The sequence below is a fragment of the Tiliqua scincoides genome, chromosome 7 (genome assembly GCF_035046505.1).
Source record: "Tiliqua scincoides isolate rTilSci1 chromosome 7, rTilSci1.hap2, whole genome shotgun sequence".
NCBI lineage: Eukaryota > Metazoa > Chordata > Lepidosauria > Squamata > Scincidae > Tiliqua > Tiliqua scincoides.
The window spans coordinates 76,996,018-77,019,805 of record NC_089827.1 but is presented as its reverse complement, the minus strand read 5'-3'; the positions used below and the strand labels follow the sequence as shown (position 1 = coordinate 77,019,805).

At 46.7% G+C, this 23,788-nt stretch overlaps 1 protein-coding gene across 3 annotated transcripts in view; it reads right to left on the bottom strand.

Moving 5' to 3' along the window:
• Positions 1 to 23,788, bottom strand: part of SHANK3 (SH3 and multiple ankyrin repeat domains 3) — a 297,280-nt gene that overhangs the window by 164,979 nt on the left and 108,513 nt on the right. For all 3 annotated transcript variants that reach the window (XM_066634645.1, XM_066634644.1, XM_066634647.1), the window contains exon 9: positions 20,753 to 20,819. In XM_066634645.1, coding sequence (XP_066490742.1) covers positions 20,753 to 20,819 — 67 coding nt within the window. The remainder of the gene's footprint in view (positions 1 to 20,752; positions 20,820 to 23,788) is intronic.

Below are 23,788 nucleotides of genomic sequence, written 5' to 3'. Positions count from 1 at the left end.
GCGTGACACCAGAACCATAACACCATAAGACATAACACCAGAACCAAGGGACATCTACGGAAGTTGAGTTTTGGGAGAGTTAGAACAGACAGAAGAAAATATTTCTTTACTCAGTGTGTAATTCGTTTGTGGAACTCTTTGCCAAAAGAAGTAGTGATGGCATCATGCCGGGTTGCCTTTAAGAGGGGATTGGACAAATTTCAAATTTCTGGAGGAAAAGTTCATTACAAGTTATATCATAGTTGGTATGTGTAAACTCTTGGTTTTAGAGGCAGGCTGCCTCTGATTGCAAGATGCAGGAGAGGGCACCAGGACGCAGGTTGTGTTTGTTGTCTTGTGTGCTCTCTGGGGCATATGGTGGGTTACTGTGAGATACAGGAAGCTGGACTAGATCAGCCTTTGGCCTGATCCAGCAGGGTTCTTCATATGTTCTTATGTTCATTGGATTCCTCAGCCTGCCCTTTCTGATGGACTAGGGTAAGGTAACCACGCGATATGGCTCAGTTTCACTTTCCATAGAACTTCATGCATTTTTGTTTTTTGGCCATAACTTTTGATAGAATGGAGATATTATACTCTCTTTTTTTTCATTGCATTCCACTGTAAATTCCACATGGATGGTACAAGACATGATAGTGTTATTCCTAGAAACCACGATTTTAGCAATTTTGGTCTCTTGTGGTGTCATTTCCCCCCAAGGCTGGCATCTAGGATGGACTGCCTTTCACTAGATATGCCACTGAAGCAGAGGGAAACATTTTAGAGTCTTGCAGAGCACGCATGTGCGCACGCGTACACACACACACACACACACACACACACACACACAGTGACCTTTCCTACATGGTAAATAGTTCCAAGGCAACTGTTGTGGCAGCAGTAGCAACCCCACATGCTACATTCTCCCATTCTCAGCATGACTGAAGCCCCACCTCTGCAGTGGTCTCAGCTATTTTTCCTGTTGTCCTATGATGGGGCATGCTAGACCTCCATGTGTCACCTATAGACTAGTGCTCTTGCAGTGACTTCTAAAGGTCACAAGAGCTCAGGAGAACTCATCCTTTTGACTGCTCATGTGAGAGCTTTATCAACTACTTGTTGGGTTAGGAAGGTCAGGATGAAAGTCTCTGGTGGGATGGAGGCTTGCTGGAGACTGGAGGCTTGCCATGGGCCAGAAGGAGGCTCACTGCAGGCTGCATCTGGCCCACGGACCAGGGATTGGAGACCCCTGTTCCATATCATTCTATTCGTAATTTCATACAGAATGGAATGGAATATCTCTATTCTGTCAAAAGTTATACCCAAAAAAACCAGTGGGGCATAGCAATGGTGCATTGCAATGTCCAATGCACAGGGCATTGCCCCTCCCACTGCATGTGAGTAGGTCCATCATGGGGATCAGGTAATGCAAACCCTAGTAGCACCATTGTAGCTAAGAGACTGATCTGTGAATAGGGACACTTATGGTTTGAATCTCACCTTTGTTCTCATGTTCTGGTAGGAACATAAGAGGAGCCCTGCTGGATCAAGTCAAAAGCCCATTTAATCCAGTTTCCTGTATTTCACACTGCTCACCAAATGGCCCAGGGAGCACACAAGACCACAAGAGACCAGCATTCTGATGCCCTCCCTTTCATATGAGGTAGCCTCCTTCTAAAATCAAGAGGTTGCACATACTCATCATGGCTTGTAACCAGTGATAGACCATTTCTCCAGAAATTTGTACAATCCACTTTCAAAAATCACCCAGGCCAGATGCCATCACACTCAGTGGCAAGGCGTTCTACAGACTAATTACATGCTGGGTAAATAAATATATTTTTGGACTGTTCTGGCTTGTAACCAGTAATGGATCATTTCTCCAGAAATTTGTATAATCCACTTTCAAAAGTCATCCAGGCCAGATGCCATCACACTCTGTCAAGGAGCTCCACAGATTAATTACATGCTGGGTAAAGAAATTCTTTTTCATCTGTTCTGACTCTCCCGACACTCAATTTTAATGGATGTCCCGATACTGGTGTTGTATGAAAGGGAAAAGAACTTCTTTCCATCCCTTTATAAATTTATAAACTTTATAAATTCCCTGCATAATTTTGTATGTCTCAATCATGTCCCCCCACGGCACCTTTTGTCTAGACTGAAGATCCTCAATGCTGTAGCATTTCCTCATAAGGAAGGTGCCCTAGCCTATTAATCATTTTAGTCACTCTCTTTTGCACCTTTTCCATTTCCACTATGTTCTTTTTGAGATGTGGCAACCAGAACTGGACACAATACTCCAGGTGTGGCCTTACCATCAATTTGTAAAACGGCATTATAATATTAGCCATTTTAGTCTCAATATCTTTTCTAATTATCCCAAGCATGGAAGCACGATCGCCCCCTTTAAGGAGGTGATCGAAGTTTGTTATGCCTGACCAGGACACGAGAGCCCCTCCCCAAGGGGGAGGTGTAGGGGGCTGGGTTGGGCAGTTAAGGTGGTCCTTTAAAAGGGGACGAGACCCAGCCCTCTTCCTCTTTGTGCACGTGGGCACTGTGGGAATAGAGTGGACCTGACCCCATCCAGCCACCTTAGGACCAGTGCAACTCCCGAGGAGGCCTCCTGCGATGGATCTCATGTGCAGCGTGTTTGATCTGTAAGGTGGGAATGGGGGTTTGGACAGGCTCTGCCCAAGGAAGGATCAAGTGCAGTCCAGGCACACTTTCCTGGGAGTAAGCCCCGGGAGTGCAGGGGGACTTGCTTTCTTGCGAGTAAGCCCCAGGGAGTTTCCCACTTTCCTGGGAGTAAGCCCCGGGAGTGCAGGGGGACTTGCTTTCTTGCGAGTAAGCCCCAGGGAGTTTCCCACTTTCCTGGGAGTAAGCCCCGGGAGTGCAGGGGGACTGGCTTTCTTTCGAGTAAGCCCCAGGGAGTTTCCCACTTTCCTGGGAGTAAGCCCCATGGATGGCAGGGGGACTTGCTCCAAGCAGATATGCTTGGAGTGTGCTCTCAGTCCCTGGCCTGGTGGGCGGAGCCGCCTTCTAGCTCAGAGCCAGAACTCCCTGCTGGCCTTGGACTCCCTGCTGGTCTCCAGCGCAGTGGCGCTCCTGCTGCTGCTTCCTGGGAGGGTGCCCACAAGGGTTGCAGGAGAGGGATGCTGTGAGCGCAGGGTCCTGCCTGCCCAAGTAGCAGGTCGTAGTGCGCTCCACATGGGAGCAGGCTCTGCATCGAAGGAGCCCTCCTGAAGACGCAGGTGCCTGACCGTGCAGCTGCAGGACTGTTGCAGCTCCCTGCATGCGGCTGGCAGGCAAGCCCAGGGCTTCCAGCGCACTCCACGTGGAAGCAGGATCTGCATGGCATGGAAGCAGGCGCCTGGCTGCACGTGGCTCGAGCTGCAGGACGGCTGCAGGCCAGCACAGGAGCCCTGATCCCTGTTGCATGCAGGATCACGCACATGGGGAGTCGCCATGGGAGGCAGCACCAGCTCAGCGCCTCCACATCACCCACTTTCATGCGAGTAAGCCCCAGAGACCATCATGGGGCTTGCCTCTGAGGAGCCAGGCAGAGGCTTAAATGCTGGGGCTGCAACCCCAACCACGATTTCCAGGGAGGAAGCCCCTTAGACTATAATGGGGCTTGCTTCTGAGTAGGCATGCAGAGGCTTGGACCATAGAACTGCAGTCCTCGCCCCACTTTCCAGGGAGTAAGCCCTTTGGACTATAATGGGCCTTGCTTCTGAGGAGGCAGGCAGAGCCTTGGACTCTGGCCATAATCCTATGCCCCATGGTCTATGGGCCTTGATTCTGGGGAGGCAGGCAGAGCCTTGGACTCTGGCTGTAATCCTACACACATTTGCTTGAGAGTAAGCCCCATGGTCTATAATGGGCCTTGATTCTGGGGAGGCAGGCAGAGCCTTGGACTCTGGCCACAGTCCTGGAAACACTTTCCTGAGAGTAGGCCCCATGGTCTATGGGCCTTGATTCTGGGGAGGCAGGCAGAGCCTTGGACTCTGGCTGTAATCCTACACACACTTTCTTGAGTGTAGGCCCCATGGTCTATAATGGGCCTTGATTCTGGGGGGGCCAGGCAGAGCCTTGGACTCTGGCCACAGTCCTGGACACACTTTCCTGAGAGTAAGCCCCATGGTCTATGGGCCTTGATTCTGGGGAGGCAGGCAGAGCCTTGGACTCTGGCTATGGTCCTACACACGCTTTCTTGAGAGTGGGCCCCATGGTCTGTGGTGGGCCTTGATTCTGGGGAGGCAGGCAGAGCCTTGGACTCTGGCCATGGTCCTGGACACACTTTCCTGAGAGTAGGCCCCATGGTCTATAATGGGCCTTGCTTCTGAGGAGGCAGGCAGAGCCTTGGACTCTGGCTGCAATCCTAGACACACTTTCCTGAGAGTGGGCACCATGGTCTATGGTGGGCCTTGCTTCTGAGGAGGCTGCAGTCCTACACACACTTTCTTGGGAGTGGGTCCCATAGTTGAGCACTTCCTTTGCTTAAAGTCTCAGTCATCAAGTTTCTAGTCCACAGTGAGGATTTTTGGTGGCTTGCTGAATGGCTGGGCAGGATTCTGGGCCTTTGTCCCCAACAGACAATGAACCAATGCGGTAAAGAGATTTTCTACTTTGTTAAATACATAGGGTTGCAAAAAGGTTACAAAGGCAGCAAATGCTAGAGGCATAAAAGCTTCTAGGAAACATCAGCATAGAACAGCAGAGCTGACTGGCTAACTCTATTGATCTCTGACTCTCACCTGGGTCAGCTTCTTTTGTGGATCCTCAGTTACCTAAGAGGCCACATGGTCCTGGTGGGGCAGGATGTGCACCTACCACCTCTCTCACTAGAGACAAGGAACAAAAACCCTGTCCTTCAGAAGTGGGGCTGGAAGCTCGCCCTCTCAGCTCTTCCCTCCCCCCTGGAGATCTACAGCTGCATTCCATCCTTGATGGATGGGCATCTTTCTGGTTGCCCAGGTGCTACATTATCACCTTCCATTGAATTGTAAATCCTGGCAGCTAGGACTGCAAGCCCCTTGCAAGCCCCTTCTGTGTTACTGGGTTACTGTGGTTCAGGCTTTGCAATGTTACGAGGCCTAAACTGTACATATTCATGACAATTCTGAACAGGCACACAGAGACTCGGTCATAGGGTTGCAGTCCTCGCCCACTTTACGGGGAGTAAGCCGGGGGGGGGATAATGGGGGCTTGCTTCTATTGGGGCATGCAGAGGCTTGGAGCATAGGGCTCAGATCCTGGCTCCAACTTCCAAGGAATAAGTCCCAGGAGTATAAGGGGTCTTTTATCCAGGTAGGCATAGCTGGACTTAAGGCTACAATCCTGTCCACACTTTCCTGGGAGTGTATTCCATTGATTTTAATGGGACTTAATGATGAGTATACGGGCATAAAATGAGCTCCAATGAGTGCAAGCCAGTACAGATACACCAGCCCAACCACCCGCAACAATCTCCTCCCAGGCACCTGACCTCCTCCTTGTTAATACTTCATCAGTTTTGGAGGATATTTAGAGGCATATGGGGAGCCCCTGGCCATCTCGGATTGCTTACAGCATGCACTCCATCTATGTGGGAGCCGCTTTGAAAGCTGCCTGGCCAGGCTTCAGCACCCAAGGAATGGGGCAGAGTGGATGGGGCATTTAATATGAGAGTATAGCATTTACTATTATGTTTTCCCTGGGCATCAGCAGGGCATTTAGTAACTTGCTTGGTGGGCATGCCGCCCTTGCTCCTTGAGAGAGGAGATATGTGTGCCGCCCCCTACACCTTTAAGGGAAGAGTGGCGTTCTATTACCAACCTGCTTAACAGGCATGCTACCCCTTCTCCTTGGGGGAAGATGATGATCTGTTACCAGGCTGCTTAATGGGTGTGCTTACCCGACTTTGGTGGGGTTGGTGGTGTTCTGTCAACAATGTGCTTACCAGGAGTACTGCCCCTACTCCTTTCAGAGAAGGGAGGTGTTCTGGTGCAGACCCACTTAGTGGGCATAATGCCACTAGGCCTTTGGAAGTGGGGAGGAGGTTTCTGTTAACAACCCGTGTAGTCGTTTCTCCTTAGAGAGGGGTGATGTTTCGTTACCAGCCCACTTAATGGGTGCACTGTCCCGGCTCCTGGGTGAGGGGCAATGTTTGGTTACAACCCCCCTTACGGATTTGTGGCCCCTTCTTCTTTGAGAGGGGGCGTTCTATTAGCAACCTTTTAATGGGTGCTCTGCCCTCACCCGGGAAAGGGGTAATGTTCTGTCGACCAGTATTGCATGGTTCACTTCAGTGACTCTGGTGTTCTGGGAATTCCCCAATCTGTGGGGGAGCAGCGTGGAAGGGATGCCTTGCTATAACCTCTCTGCTTTCATCTTGCAGGACGCTGTGGTGGCCCAGGGTGCGTGTTAAGCTGCGGCAGCAGCAGCAGGGATACCTTGCATTAACATCTCTGCTTTCATTTTGCAGGACACTGTGGTAGCCCTGTACGCGTATTAATCTGCGGCCACTCCATGGTCTTTTTGGGCCCGCAAGAGGGCGGCTGCAACCCCCCCCTCAGATCGCACTTGGGCCTCAGCCCAGCAGTGCAGGTCGCTTGGTTAGCCAAGAAGGGGATGAGATGGGGCCAGCTGCTGCCCGCGTTGATGAAGTTACTGAACCGCCAACCGGACATTTTGGGTGCTCCACCTGGGCGAGAATGACCTTTGCAGGATGTCTGGCCTGGCTCTGATGAGCAGAGCCCGTGAGGACATCAGCACCCTTATGCGTTGGCTGCCTGGTACCGCCTTGGTCTGGCCAGACCTCTTGCAGCGTTGTGGATGGCGAGTTCCAGAACGCCTCGGTGCGTTTTTGGTGCGACAACCAGGCAGTGGTAGCCGTAGTGAACTCGATGTCTTCCAAATCCCCCAGGGTCATGAGGCTTGTGTGGCAGTTCGTATTGCAATGCCTGCACATTAATGCTCTTTTTGTAGCTCAGCACGTCCCAGGGGTTGAGAATTGCATCGCGGATGCTTTGTCTTGATTTCAGGAGGAACGATTTCGGGAACTCGCCCCTGGGGCGGCGCCATCCCCGGACCGCATGCCTCCTTGGCTCTGGGACCTTGGCTTACAGAAGTAAACGAGGTCATATGCACCTCTCTGGCGCCCAGCACGCAGAGGGGCTACTCACGGAAGGTAACTGAGTTCGCTGATTTTAGACTGACAGCCGGCTTGCCCAGCCTGTGGCCAGCAAAGGTTGAGCGCCTGCTGCTTTTCCTTCTACACCTGCAGCGGTCAGGAAGGGCGGTTAGCTCCCTCCCGGGCTTCATGTCTGCCATAGCTTTTGTTTCAAAATCAGGGGGCTACCCCGATTTCACTCAGGACTTCAGAGTGCGGAGGATGCTGGAGGGTTTCGCTAAGAGAACACCCCCTGTCCGGGACCACAGGCGCCCCATGATGCCAGAGTTGCTCAGGGGTATCGCAGGGACCTTCACAACCCTTTGTTCATCGCCATATGAGGTTCAACTTTTCAGGGCAGCATTGCTTACAGCCTTCTTTGGTGCTTTCGCCCCAGCGAGTTCCTGGCAAAAAACAAGTCTGATAAATCAGCGCGGGCCCTCCTGAGGGCGGACCTAACCTGGGTGCCCAGAGGAGTCTCAGTTAACCTCAGGCAGTCCAAGACGGACCAAAGGGGCATTGGTTGCTCGGTGACCCTTAGGGAGGTGGTGGGAATGCCATTGTGCCCAGTTGCGTGTTAAGGGAGTATTTTGCACTCTCGGGGGAGCACTCAGGAGCCCTGTTCCAGCATAGGGATGGTTCTCCTCTCACGCTGTTCCAGTTTTGGGCAATTTTCTCACGAGCCCTGGGGGTTTTAGGGTTGCAGCCTAGGGAGTTTGGCTTACACTCCCTCCGCATTGGCGCAGCCTCCGCAGCAGCTGCCTTGGGGCTGTCAGGGGAGGACATACAAAGGATAGGCTGTTGGCGTTCGTCAACCTACAGGCGCTACGTGCGCAAATGACGCGTATAGAATCCGGGCATACCCCACCTGTGGGGGGAACAGCGAAAAGTGGATGCCTTGCAATAACATCTCTGTTTTCATCTTGCAGGACGCTATGGTAGCCTGATACGCGTGTTAATCTGCGGCCACTCCATTATCTTTTGGGCCCGCAAGAGGGCGGCTGCTACTCCCCTCGGAGCGAATCTGGGCCTCAGCCCGGCAGTGCAGGTGGCTTGGTTAGCCAAGAGGGGCATGAGATGGGGCCAGCTGCTGCCCGCGTCGATGGAGTTCCTGAATGTGAACCCCCCACCGGACATTTTGGTGCTCCACCTGGGCAAAAATGACCTTTGCAGGATGTCCGGCCTGGCTCTGCTGAACAGAGCTCGTGAGGACATCACCACCCTTATGGGTTGGCTACCGGAGACCACTTTGGTTTGGTCAGATTTCTTGCAGTGTCGTGTGTGGAGGGGGGCTTTCTGCTGCGCTAAGGTTGAGAGGATGCGCAGGAAAGTTACCAGGAGTATTGGCAATTTGGTGTCTCGTGCTGGTGGCAGGGTGGTCCTGCATCCTGCGATTGTGTTCTCGCTGCCTGACATGTATAGGGGCGACGGAGTTCATTTGTCAGAGAGAGGCGCAGACATCTTTCTTAAGGACCTGCAGGGTGGCCTTAAGTCGCTTCTGCCCCTGTTTGGGAGCGGGGGGTCAAGCGCTAGGCTGACCCCTCCTTGTGGCAGGTGGTGCGGGTTTGGAGGCGTGAATGGGACTCTGGCATGCACCTTCAGGCGGCTCAGGCAGGGCAGAACCCTATTTCAGTCCTCAGTGGCTTGGCGGCACGAGGACTTGGACGGGGCCCTGGCGGGGATAGCAGATCCCACCTCAGAGGCTTAGCGGCTCGAGGTGGCGCAGGCTGCGGTCCAGCTGCCTTCCCCTTAAGGGATAGACATGGACAAGACGCGCCGTCCCAGCAGCGGGGCGTGACTCGGAGTCGGGTGCATGCCCACCTGGGGGCAGAGGTTTCTGGTACCGCCCAGAGGTCCCCTCCCCGCACCACAAGGGGCTTTCGCTGCCTCGGATACTGCAGGTCTCAGCCTCTGCTCCTCTTGTTTATGTTAAATAAAGTGGCCCTTTCTCCCATATCTGTTGTCTCGAGTGTTCATTGGACAGTGTGGGAACAAATAGCCTTTTTCACCACACTTTGGGTTGACACTTTCATTGAGCTGTCCACCAGCACCCCAAGATCTCTCTCTGATCTGTCACAGACAGTTCAGAACCCATCAGCCTATATGTGAAGTTTTGATTTTTTTGTGCAAATGTGCATTATGTTATATTTACTTACATTGAAGCGCATCTGCCATTTTGTTGCCATTCTGCCAGTTTGGAGAGAGCCTTCTAGAGCTCCTCACAATCTCTTCTGGTCTTCAGCACTTGGAAAAGTTTGCTGTTGTCTGCAAACTTGACCACCTCACTGCTTAACCCTGTCTACAGGTCATTTATGGATTATTGCCCATATAGGAGTGGTAACAGAGGAGGTTCCAAGATGGCTGCTGGTCCAGCTGTTTCTTTAGAGTGCTCCGGCACTTTTAATTTATAAATATTTGTTTTATTCTCCCAATTTTGTTTTTTTTTTTTACTCCCTTACTGCTTATCTACAGTTTATTTTACTTTTTGCAAGTCGAGTGAGATACTGAGTAGTCTTCGTGTCAAAATATAGCATAGCAAAGTTCCTGAAGGGCATAATGCCGACAGCCTCTTCTAAGAAAAAGCTGATAATGCCGAAAGCCTCCTCAAAGAAGAGACTGGGATTGATAAGAAGAAAAAGAAAAAAAAGAACCTTAATAAAAACAGTAAAAGTTTCTCTGTCTATTGAGCCCTTTCTTTCCCAAACCAAATTGCATTCCCTGCCCACAAACTGCATCAACAGCCGGAGGTTACAATTGTTACTCCTCTCTGCTCCTCCTCCCTGGATTTATCAGCTGTTTGTTTACCTGTTCCTGATAAGGAAGAAATTATCCAGAATACAGTCTCTGTGATGTTAGGTGGAGCACAGGCAAGTTTGGACGTTAGTGCATCCTCTGTGGTGCAACTAAAAACCTTGGGTGATGCCTGTTTGTTTTCTGCCCAGACCCTTCAAACAATTTACAAATGGTTTAATATATTAGAAGGTCATTTGCAAACTGTTCTACAGGCATTATGTTTGGAAAACAAGGTCCAAATTGGCAGTAACTCTCAGCTACACCAGCTTAGCTCTCTTCCAGTGCCATCTTCTCCTTTAAGAGCTAAGTCTTGCTATAATCCACTACTGGGAGGGGGTAGCCCAACTACTATTGTTTGCAATACACACCCAGACTAATTCCTTCAGCTGCGGTTCTTAATATTCCTTTTGGAGATTTTTTTTGTGGTCTTCTAAGTTCAGGATGGTCAAGGCTCTGTCCCAATTGCTGAAGGTACAAGTTGATTTGCCTGCACTCCGGGAATCTTTCTTTTTGCCCTCCAGAAACTATTTTAAATACTTGGCTTTTAATTCAGATGCAGTACCTAAGCTTATTTTTAATGCTAGAACAAATTTCAGGAATTTTAATATAATTATTCAGAGAACTTTTTTACAGTCCAGAAGCCAAATGCTTTTTAAATCTAAACCTCACAAGCAATCTGTCACAACTAGGAGATCGTCTTCCAGTTCTCGAACAAATCTTTCTTCCAGGATCCCCTCATGCAATTTAGTGCACGACATTAGCCGAACCTCACCTGTGGTGGATCCTGTGGATACAGGTATCATGTCTGCGAAATGTCAACATACAAAGACCCTCTCCTGTCCTCAACAGGACTCCCTGATTCATCCCCCTTGTGCTGGTCCAGGAACGCTTCCTTGGGATGATCCTCTTTTGGGCTTAAACTCACAGACTTCAGACAAGCCTTTGATGCCCAATATAGCTGACAGGCCGTTACTTCCGCCTTCTTTGTCTAATTCAACCTCTGACAACCTGATTAATTTTATGGGCCCTAATTTACAACTAGAGAGGACTAGTGTGCATTTTGCCAGAAATGATCCAGGGAATTTGCACACTAATGTGTCCAGGGCGTTTGAGTTCCAGCAGTGTGAGTGTCTCCCTTCTTCGGAGATCGTGGCATGTCAGCCTTTGCCAATTGCAACTTCTTTGCTCACACCCGATTTGGATGCCCGTCCCAAGGCATCTTTTCATCAATCTCCTCCTAGACAATCCTTCTGCCCAACTTCTCCAGTGCAGAAGGAACTGTTAGGTGGTTCTAATATGTTTATTATGAAGCCTGACCAGCTGGAAGTTATCTTGATCCAGTAATAACTAATTCTGGCCGGCTCTTCAAACGCCCTGCTACGCCTTCACTGAACTCTGTTTCTCAACAGTGACTAAGGCAACTTTCGGCTGATAGCCATTCTTTTAATAGCCCCGATGTTGCCATACACTTACCCAAGCAGGTAAAGCTGGTGTCCTGGAACATTGTGGGCTGGAGACGGAAGTGCCTCGACAAGGAATTTTTAACTTATTTAGCATCCTTTGACATTATACTTTTGCAAGAAACGTGGTCTACTGAACCAATTTTCTTTGAGGATTATCAAACTTTCTATCTACCAGCATATAGACTTAATAAGATGGGCCGTGCTCAAGCGGGTTTAGCAGTACTAATTAACCCACTTCTGTCAGCGACTCTGGTGGAGGCATCAAAAAACTTATGTAATTTATTAATCATCAAATTGATTGTTCAGCAGCGGACATTTCTTGTTTTTAATGTTTATTTACCCCCTTGTCAAAATAGTTCACAGCGGGAGCAAGCTTGGAATTTTCTTTCAGAACAATGTAATGCGATGACTAGTATTTTCCCCAATGCTACAGTAATTCTTGGTGCAGATTTTAACTCAAGAGTTGGGGATGGTAATGAGATTTTTCATAAGATGGCTTGTGAGGACTATGAACCTTTTTTATCTACTCATGGACACTTAGTGAGATTTTCTAAAGACACCAGTTTTAATGCTGCCGGGTTTTCTCTGGCAAATTTTAGTCTCCAGTTTAACTTGATTTGGCTTAATGGCCTATGTAATTTTTCTGGGGCTTCGGAATTTACCTATGTTTCCCCAGCAGGTACCAGTGTCATTGATTTTGTTTTAATCTCAGCTTCTTTTTTGCCTTTTGTTTCTACTTTTAAAGTTGATGATTTTAAATTGAGTGACCATCTGCCTCTATGTACTGTTTTTAACATAGGTCTACCTTGTATTGAGCCTCCTTTGTGTGATGGGGATGGTTCTATTCGTCTGGCTAAAATTAGATGGAATGACTCTACTCTTTCTGAAATTCAATTATTGTTGAACAACTCGAGTGGTAAGATCTTGTGGGAACATGTTATGACTTTAATAGAACCCGAATTTATTGTGTCTGCCTTTGAATCCTTAATGAACTATGTTCATGTTAATATTGCCAATTCTTTGGCCGTGACTGAGACTAAAGGCAGACCCAGTAATGATAACCCAGGATGGTATGATCAGGACTGCAAACGTGCTAAGGCCCATGCCAGGGTATGTTTTGGGAACTTTAGAGCCAGCAATTCTAAGGATTTAAAAATTTATTTTACAGCCCTTGCTTTCTTAAAGGATCTGACTCAGTCCAAGTGGCATGAGTTTATTAAAAAGTCCTGGGGAAGATTGATTCAAGCCACAATTAGCAATAACCATAAGTTATTCTGGGACATTGTCGCTAGAGCCTCTAATAAAGGTATAGGTAAGCCTAATTTGATTTCTAATCACACCTGGCACCAACATTTTTCGGATCTTTTTTATGATACAGCAGATGTCTGCAACGGGGGCCGAGAGATTTCTTTCTCTAATTTTGAGGATTGGCCAGACGTATTGGAAGGGGAAATCCTTGATTTAATTGTAGCCTTAAAGTCGGGCAAGGCTCCGGGTCCTGATGCCATTCCTACCATCTGGCTTAAAGAAGATCCTTCGTTCTGGACATCTATTCTCGCCCCGCTTTTTTCATCCATTAATGCCTCTGGTTGTTTCCCTAAAGTTTGGCTTAAAGCCACAGTGATTCCCATTTTTAAAAAAGGTGACCCTAGTAAGCCGGATAACTACAGACCCATTAGTCTTATCTCTGTAGTTGGTAAGTTGTACGCTAAATTTCTCCTTCAGCGCCTTACCCAATGGATTACCCATTCTAATATCATGGCTATAGAACAAGTAGGCTTTAGACAGGGGCAATCCACTTTGGACCATGCCCTTATTCTTCAACATCTAGCACAAAAGTATTCTATTCAAATGAAATCAAAACTTTTTGTTGCATTTTTGGACCTTAAAGGGGCTTTTGACAATGTGAATAGAAATCTCTTATGGGCAAAACTAGCTAGTATGGGGCTAGATTCTAAACTACTTGCTCTTATTCGGGGCCTATATTCCAACACATCTGCCCAGGTCAGATACACCCCTGGAGGCAACTATACTGATGAATTCCCCACCAACAAGGGGGTGAAGCAAGGCTATGTGCTGGCTCCCACACTGTTTAATCTTTTTTTAAATGACCTGGCTCCTTCCCTGGCTACTGTTGACGGTCACCCCCCTAGTTGGGGGATTTGTAGGTTCCAATTTTACTTTACGCTGATGATGCGGTCATTTTATCCCATTCTAGCCTGGGTCGCAAACGTCTGATCGGTAAGTGTATAGAATTTTTTTGTGCTAACAAGTTACAAATTAACTAAACCAAATCTAAAATTATAGTTTTTGGAAGATCCTGGAGTCCAAGTGTTTGGAGATTCAATGGCCAAATTATAGAACAGGTTAAAACATTTAACTATTTGGGCATTCTTTTTGCGTACAATTTAGCATGGACGTCCCATTGTTATATGGCTCCTTCTCTTGCTAAAGCCTCTTCGCAAGCCATTGTCAGCTTCTTTCACAGTAAAGGTGGCAAGTTTATTCCAGCGGCGTTGAAGGCCTTCAATGCGAAATGCTCCCCCCAATTATTATATGGGGTTCCACTTTGGATTGGGTCATTCAATACTTCACTAGAGCAGATTCAATCAACTTTCTTAAGAAGCACACTGGGTTTGCCCTGGTGTGTGTCTTATGCAGTGCTCTGTCTTGAATCAGGCCAAATCCAACTTGAAACACTGGCGTGGATTAGAGCGATTAAATTTTTGGCTCAAAATATTCTATAATTCTGACCCTAACACTCTTTTATATCACCTCCTTGTTGACCCTTAGTTCTCTGATAAACTTTGGAGTGCAAAAATAAAACAATTGGGAGTTGAGCCTGACTTACTTGGTCATTTGTCCCAAGCCGAGGCTTTCAGGCTCATTAAAGGGAGACTCCTGGATATTCACTCATCTAATATTTTATCTGCAGCCAATAAAACTTGTTCACCTTTATTTTATCACTTACCAGTAAAAGTAGGCAAAATTCCCAATTATCTTTATATTTTGGAATGCCCAAAGATTAGAAGAGCCTTTTCTATGGCCCGTTGTAATTCTATTCCATCTTCTGTTCTTTGGGGTAGATTTAATGGCATTTCTTTCCAGGAAAGAATTTGTCCCTGTCCTCAGCGGGCTGTAGAAATGTTAGACCACCTTCTTCTTCATTGTCCGCTTCACAATGAGGCCAGAAGGAAATGTCTGGCCCTTCAATTTCACCTTAACACCCTTGCTGAGGATTTTGCTAGATTGCAATTTTTATTAACCTGATTTTGACATTGTTTCTCAGATAGCTAAATTTATCTCACAAATCGTGGCGACTAATCTGAAGTGTGCCTCTACTCTCTGAAGTGTTTGGTTATAGGTGTTATTTGTAGTTTGCTATGTTATGTTTGTGCACTTCTGTATTTTTTTTTTTTTTTGTATGCTTAATAATGCCTAAAAAAGGTGTCTGAATCAGGTTATTTATGAGCAGGTTGAAAAGCCTGTTCATAGGCTTCGATCAATTCCAGGATAGATCCTTGAGGCACACTGTTTTTCACCTCTCTCACTGTGAAAATTGCCCACTGACACCCACTCACTATTTCCTGGTTCTCAACCAGTTCCTCATCCATGAGAGAACCTGCCCTGTTATTCTCTGACTGTGAAGTTTTCTCAGTAGCCTTTGGTGAGGGATCGTGACAAATGCCTTCTGAAAATCCAGATATATAATATTCACAGGTTCTCCTGCATCCAAATGCCTATTGACCTTTTCAAATAATTCTAAAAGGTGTATGCAGCATGACTTGTCCTTACAGAATCTGGTTCTCCCTCAGCAAGGCTTTTCATCTATGTGTTTTAAGATGTTATCTTTGATGAGGTATTCCACCATCTTATCTGAAACAGATGTTGGGCTGACAATCCTATAGTTTCCTGGGTCCCCTCTCTTTTCTTTTTTAAAGATTGGTGTGACATTTGCTATCCTCCAATCCTCAGTGGCAGTTTAAAGGAACAAGTTGCATATTTCAGTCAGGGGATCAGTAACTTCAGTCTTCAGCCCCTTAATAACTCTTTATGGATGCCATCTGGGCCTGGTGACTTATTGATCTTTAATTTATCAGTTAGGAGAAACTGAAGAGTGTCTGATCCAAGTTTATTAGAGCATCCCTTGGCATGCCCAGAGGAGTCTCAAATTTATTTCTGCATCTGGAGACAGGTCAGATCAGGATCGAGGTCTGTGTTTGATTAGCAATATATTTGTACTAGTTAAAACTTCTTTTTTGTCCATTGGGGCTAGCCCCCCTTTCCCAATCCTCTGGGATGACCATAAATCTGGATGCTGTGAGGGATTGAGTTAATACTGACCTCTTTGGAATTTTCCATGCTGCTCTTGATTGGCATGGGAATGGATCAATGATTAAACAATGACATTGATATGGAGTGCTAAGTAAACTTCAATAATGTAGGAGTTCTGCATTTAGGAAGAACTTAGATATACAGTTACCCCAGCATCCTATCTCTTTTTAATGAAGATACCTAGCTACAGACAGGCCACACTTGCCTGCTGTGACACTTGCCTGCTGTGACAGACAGACTGGTAGAAAGCTGGAATTGGAAGATCCTATTTGCAGAGCAATTATGCCATTGCAAGGCAAATCAAGGAGAAACAACTGAGCATGTTCTGCTGGACTGTGATTATTATAGTGATATTCAGACAGTATACATCTTCCCACTGTTGGGAGGGCTAGTTGTTTAAGTTGAGACTACAGAACTTTTCTCTTCTTAGACTTGAATTTTGCTATCATTTTTCAGGTAGCCAATTTTTAGCAGCCATGATAAACATACCTTATTTCTCGCTCCATGAGATGCACTTTTTCCCCCCAAAAAAGTGGGGGGAAAAGTGTGTGCGTCTTATGGAGCGAATACTGCCAAAAAAAAAAAAAAAGAAAACCTCCGCCCCAGCCCTGGCCCCGACCCCTGCCCGCTCGCTTTGCTCTGCTTCCCCGGGCAGTCAGAGGCCGAGCTGGCTAGGGGGCTCCTGCCTTCCCTCAACGCCCGGGCGGACTGTGGCAGCGCCGGACGGAGCCCAAGCCCACTTGTCTACTCAGAAGTAAGTCACAGAGTCACTGGGGCTCACTCCCAGGAAAGCGTGGGTGAGGTGGCAGTCTCGCTGCCCAATCCTGTGCATGCCTACTCTGGAGTAAGTCCCATTAGAGTCAGGGGGGCTTACTCCCAGGAAAGCCTCTCTCTCCCCCCAAGCCTGGAGCATCACAGCTTCTCTCTTTCCCCCCCCAAGCCTGGAGCATCACAGACTCTTGCTTCCCGCCCCCAAGCCTAGAGTATCACAGACTCTTTCCCCCACCCCAAGCCTGGAGCATCACAACTTCTCTGCAACACAAACACTTTCCCCCCTCTCTCACACACACAGGCTGCCCCCTTCTCTTACACACACAGATGCTCTGGCCCCCCCACACACTCACACAGCAGGGGAGGGGCGCTTTCACTCACCTCATCCAGCATCTGAATGTAAGCCCCCCCCATCACAAAGAAAAAACTGTCTCCTTGGTCAGAATGCCAGTGTTTGCTTATTGCACAAGCCCCAGGTAAGGCTCGGTTCTCACCATAAATCCAGAGGTTTGTTGTGTCTTGAGAATTCAAGTTGTGGTTGGACTTTCCACTTGTTCATTTGTACTGGAATCACGGAAGAACTGGCGAGGAGGTAGATGTGGTGTCAGCAATGGCCCCTTTAAGGGTAAGGCCTGGGCATTCAGCAGAGTGTGCTGCACAGCTGCAGCCACTGGAAGGCAATAGGGCCCTCAGGGATATAAGGAGTACCTGAGGCAGAAAGAGTTTGTGGGTTTTGAAGGAGTGCAAGTTGGAGGTAGGAGAGGAGACTGACTGGGTTTATTGAATTTGGAATCTGACTGTGGATTGTGACTGGACTTGGATACCCTGATGGATTTGACTGACCTTGGACTGTAATTTGGCTTATTGGTTCTGGACTCTGATTTGGCAACTCTGATTGATGGGACTGATTTACTTGGAATCTGTGGACTGGAACTGGACTCACTTTTGCTTGCTGCACTGGTGAGTTGCATAAGGGGGACTGATCAGCTTTAAGCGGGCACAAGGCCCAGTGGATTGGGATTTGGCAGAACATCATTGTAGCAGAAAGATAATGCAATCCCCTATTTGTGTGCACCTACTTTTGTGAGCTTCATAAATTCTGACTCTAGCGATGATGAGTTCTTGGGGTTTCCCGAAAACTAGAGTACTCAAACCTTTAAGTCTCTCCATTTGTTAATGACAGTGATAATGGTTCTTAATGCCACTGTTGACTGCTGTTCACTTTACATGGTTCAAATGTTATTCTGTTATAGTTTATTAAATTTTATTACACTATTTGGTTCAGAATATTTTTTTTCCTGTTTTCCTCCTCTAAAAACTAGGTGCATCTTATGGTCAGGTGCGTCTTATGGAGCGAAAAATACGGTAAGAAAGAAGAGGGTGAATTGAGGATCACTGGGCTAAAAGCAAAGGAATTCCAATATCCATATTATGGATGGTAATGCCGGCTCTAGTTTTATTTTTATATGGATTTGATTATTTTCTTAGGAGTATTTTTAATAGATTAGATTTTTAATAATTAGATTTGATCTATCTCCCTGTTAATGTTGAGTTAATATGTAATTTAGAGCATAGATTATTATTAACAGTATTTATATACCGCTTTTCAACTAAAAGTTCACAAAGCGGTTTACAGAGAAAAATCAAATAACCAAATGGCTCCCTGTCCCAAAAGGGCTCACAATCTAAAAAGATGCAAATGAATACCAGCAAACAGCCACTAGAACAGACAGTGCTGGGGTGAGGTATGGTGTGGGCTATCCAGTTTTGTTCAGATTGAAATTTATAGGGATTATTATTATTAGTCTCTAAGACTGACTGGAGGCTATGTTCTTTATAATGTTTATGATGGCTTGTATGGATGGATGGATGTATATGGTGGATTGTATGGATCTCTTTTATGCTGGTCAAAAACCATAGCAATAAAGAATACGAATGAAGCCACCATTTGATGGGTGGAGATCTTGCCTGGCAGCCCCAGAGCTCTCCGCCCATGCTCTTCTCCTTTGGATGAAACCAACCGTGCCTCGATGGATGAGGGTCTCTACTCACATGCCAAAAAGGATGGGGGGGGCTATACAGCTGGAGCAGTACCAGCAAGATACTGGTGGTGCTACTGCAGTGCCTGGCATGCCCAGCTTCCTGCCTCAGTCACTGCAGAGACCTCCATTTTGGTCCTGGTGCCTGGGCTAGCCTTCCCTGCTAGAGAGATAGCTCCCACACCTCCACTTTTAAACCTGTGCAAGCTCCAGGCCCACCAGCACCTGCAAGGGCAGGAATGGGGTAACTTCTTCCATAACTGATGTGGCTACCAATGATTATAGTCGGAAGGAAGAAATTGGAAGCAAAAGCAGCCTTTACTAGGTGGCCATTGCTAATGTTCTGCCTGGCTACAAAAATATGTTTGGACCTCCACATCCAAAACTAAGAACAACGTCATGAATACAGATACCGATTTGACTTGTATATGCTATGTAGAAGGAAGGAAAGGGAAGAATGTGTGGAAGCATTTGAAAGACAGGCAGCAGCTGGACCCACTCAGAAAACAAACTGGTCTCCCGTCTGTGACTGGGCTGCCCACTTCCCTTTTCTAGCCAGAGCAGAGTGCAGATGCAATGGCTGAATGTCCAACCTCAGGTCACCACTGCAAGACTTTGGAATGACTTAATTCTTCCCCAGGGCATTTTTTATCAAACTGTGAGTTGCAATGCACAATTAGGTCATGACACGATTTCTGGTAGGTTGCACAACACTGCCCAGAACTACCAACAGTTCTGGCTGCAGAACTTTTGCATTTTTAAATACAGAAAACCCACCTCCAGAGCATGTTTTCACTGAGAAGCATGTTTTTGTCAGTGAGAATATGATGCAACTCAGCCCAAAATGGGCCAAAGCCTGCTGAACAAAGTGCCAAGGTTAGGCAGTCTTTGGCTCACTCCAGACAGAGTTGTATCATATTCTCACTAATGAAAACATGCTTGTCAGTGAAAAGACACTCTGAAAGTGGACTTCTCACATTAAATTATAAAAGCTTGGCAGCCTGAAACTGTTGGCAGTAATGTGACGACTGTCTTGGGACAAAAAATTGGTTGATGGGTCACAAGGCAGAAAAGTTTGAGAACCACTGCTCTAAGAACTAGGAATTTCTGGCAGACAGCAGCTTACTACCGGCACAACCCACTTGGAAGTTCTCTCACATCCATTTCAACAAAGCATGTGCAGGAGGATTATGCCTTCAGGTTGAAAACCCAAACTGTCTGTAATTATAAGCTTCCAAGACCATGTTTCATGCAAGTTTGAATCTCTCTGACATTTTGCCCTCACTTGTGAAGAGCATTATCAAAGTAAAAAGAAATTAAAACCTGATAAATGCTAAATCCCACATGACCTAATATAAGCCCTAAAGCAGAAGGCTAAAACCTACTAAATGAAGGTTAAAAGCATAATCCTACATCAGAGAGACAAACTACCAGTCAGAGCTCCCAAGAAGGAATAGATAATATAGGTGAGTCCCTGCTCAATTCATAGTACAGCCTCTAATCAAACACCTTAATCATAGTCATGTGATAATCAACTTCTCAAACTCCTATCCTACTCAGCTGTGTTAAAGGGGTATACCCACCTACTTGATTTCATACCAACTGAATTTGACACTTCACCTTCGGCATTACTAAAACCCACCAAGAAGCCCACGCATTAAAAACCCACCCATTGAAACCCACCAAGAAGGTCCAGCAGGTTCTCCACTCAGGAAAAGATCTGAAGCATCCATTAGACATGGCAGGAGTGTATAGGATTCCTTATGAATATGGTAAAGTCTACATTGGGACAACAAAGAGATTGATCAGAACCAGGGCGAAGGAACATGAAAGATATTGTCACCTAGGTCAAATGGAGAAGTTGGTGGGTGCAGAACACAGCCTGAGTATGGGACATCGGAGGGGGTCTACTCAAAGTTGTCGAGAAGAGAAGTATTATCAGATAAGAATTTGCAAGGAGGCAATAGAAATACAGAAACACTGTTGGAACATAAACTGTAAGGAGGAGTCACTCCACTTAAGTCCATCTTGGACTCTGATGTTGAAAAATGAAAAAGTTATGGGTTTTTGTAATGCAGAAGGTGGTCAAATTCTGTTAGTAGGTTGAATTTGACACTCAAATTCAGTGGCCAGGCTGTATGACAACCCCTCTATCTCTGCTCCAAGGCCCCCCAGTAGTTCCAGAAGATGAGAAGTCAGGAAAGGCTCCAACTCACCAACATCACACTCCTTGTGGGTTTTGATGTTTTCGGCCAGTTCAAAATTCCCTGCGATTATGGCCACCTGGGAAGAAGGAAGAGGACAGAGGTATGAGAAGGACCCTCCCACAGCTGTCACTTCCCTGCAGCACAATTAGTCCTTTATAGTCTTCAACCTCATGACACACCTGTGAAGTAGGCCCTGCTGCAGATGGAGGAGAGGGGCTAACATGACCTAGACACGGCTGCCATGTTTGATGGGGAGTGTAGGAGCTTCCAGCAGAGCAATATAAATGGCTGCGCAGCAAAAACATGAAGCCGGAGCTCGAGGCTGTCCCACAGGAGGCACGACCGTCGCAAATAATCATTCCAGACAGAAGGCTGGGATCCACCACTAATATATATTTACAGGAGATATTTACAGCAACATAGCAGGAACGCCAGTCAAACAGACAAAAGCTCACGTCCGGCTCCACAATCCCCTATACCAGAAAAGAGTTGGTTTGCAGGCCTGCTTTATACGTCAAACATATCTGGTGTACCAATCAGGGGACCTCTGCATCTGAGCTTGGGCCACGCCCAAACTCAGGTGCACAGGCTTTGCACTGAATATCACCTGCCACTTAGATACATGGAGCACAATAGAATTAAACACCAATAGAATTAAACACCAACAGGCTACATCGGGTACAGTGCCTGTAACTTTCCTCCTGTGAACAAGACCTGAGGGATTTCTCAGGTTTCAGACCTCAGCATTCATTCATGCCAGATAGACTTGTCTCAAGGCTTCCAGGCAGGACTATGGAACACCCCAACCAAGTCTTTTCTACCTTTGTTCCTCTCCAAAGTCCTTGGTAAATTCTGGATATTGCATGTACACTCTCCAAAGTCTGTGTGTCTTTCCTTCCATCATGGTTACTCAGCTGCTAGGTGCTTGTGGGGGAGGAAGGAGCAGTGATGCTTTTGCTGGCATTTTTCATTGAACCCCTCTTAATTCCTGTATGCATGTGTGTGATTCATCCCCTGCAGATCACTGTCAAAAGCAAAGAGGCACTTTTTGAAGTGCTGTTCCTCTTATATTTAGCAAGCAAAGAATAATTGCCTGTCTTCACCCCAGCACAGTGCTTTTTTCTTTTATAATAAGTAAGTGTAAAGTACTGCACATTGGGGCAAAAAGAAAATCAAAACCACACATAGGCTAATGGGTTCTGAGCTGTCTGTAACAATGAGGAGAGAGATCTTGGGGTGCTGGTGGTCAGCTCAATGAAAGTATCGACCCAATGTGCAGCCAAGGTGAAAAAGGCCACTTCAATGCTTGGGATCATTAAAAAAGGGATTGAGAATAAAATGGCCAAAATTATAATACCATTGTACAAATCAATGGTAAGGCCATATCTGGAGTATTGCATACAGTTCTGCTCACCACATCTCACATAGTGGAGCTGGAGAAGGTGCAGAAGAGAGTGACCAAAATGATTACTGGGCTGGGCACCTCCCTTATGTTTGGGAATGTTGGGGGGGGGCATGACTGAGATGTACAAAATTATGCGGGGAACGGATAGGGTGGACAGAGCAGTAGTTCTCTAACTTTTAACACCGGGACCCACTTTTTAGAATGACAATGTGTCCAGGACCACCAGAAGTGATTTCATAGCTAGAAATGGCATCATCAAACAAATTAAAATAAATAATTAAAAATAATTAAAGTAATACAAATAATTAAATAAGGGGAAGCCAGCCCTGTTCCAAGTGAATTTTCTCTGTAGCCTGCCTGCAATAACACCTTCCCACACACACACACACACAATCAGAAAAATTCAGATTTTTACTGAACTCAGGTACTGAATTTTTTACTTAAAATTCAGGTTTTACTGAACAGGAGATTAAGAGAATCAGGAGATGGCACTCAGGGGCATTCAAATATTATGTGAGATGTAGAGTCTGTGTGGGGCACAAGTGGGAATGTGTGAGGTGCTAACAATGGTGTGGCCCACCCTGTTTGGGTTAAGGCGATAAGGCTTCTGCCATTGTGAATTGTGTGGCCCACCCCATCGGGGAATGGGCAATGAGGCTTCAGCCAATTTCATTGGGTCAGTTCACCCAGTCAGGGATTCAGAATAGTCTCTTGTTGGGTTAAAGTGTATTCTGTTTACCTATAGCTTGTTGGTGGTTCACACTGTGTTCTTTTGTCTTGGCAGTTCCACTAGGAAAGTTCCCAACCAGGGTCCTGATCTGTGAGCATAGTTTTTTGGGCAAAAAAGCATGCCATGTTAGCTTGGCTCTCAGCTTGGGTTGGGAGATGCTAGTGTTGCATGGTTTGGGAAACAGTATGCAATGGGACAGTTTCTGCCTTCAGTTTTTGAATATGTAGCCTACAACTATCTGTCCCAAGTAATCATCTTCTACTTGAAGGAGAATGACCTAGACCAGAAGACTTCTATGTCTTACAAGAACAGTGTATCATTTATTGAAGAACACAACCACTGACTCATTGTCTGGAAAACTTATTATCTGGATTTCACTTAAGGAAAACTATCTTCTTTAGAAGATTGGCCCCCAGTTTGCTGTGATGAGGTCTCATCACTAGGCCACCTTCGCTGAACACCCGCACAAGGGGGACAGAGCTGGCAGGAATGAGGAACAGGTTCAGAGCAGCAGTCTTGAGCAGGCAAGCTCCCTGCAATGACTTTTTCCATAACTCTAACACCTAGATGGGATGGCACTTGGCACTTTGCTTGATCAGGTTACTGGAGAGGCACATCATGCACTCAAAACCAACTGTGTCAGAGGACGTGGCAGGATTCTCAGTGTCATTGACTTCTGGGTAGTCATACAGAGAGGAGGAAGAGGAGATGCAGGTTTTCTTTCAGGGTGTTTGGACTTCAACATCATGGCCTCCCTCACTGGTCATCATGAACTGCAGAGACTACTACACAGTGTTGTGAAGAAGCAAACTGCAGAACTGCAGGAGTTTGGAGACCACCTTCTCCATCACTGGAAGGGTTTCTTCCTCTTGATTGCTAATTTTGCACAGCCACCAAAAGTGGAAGTTGG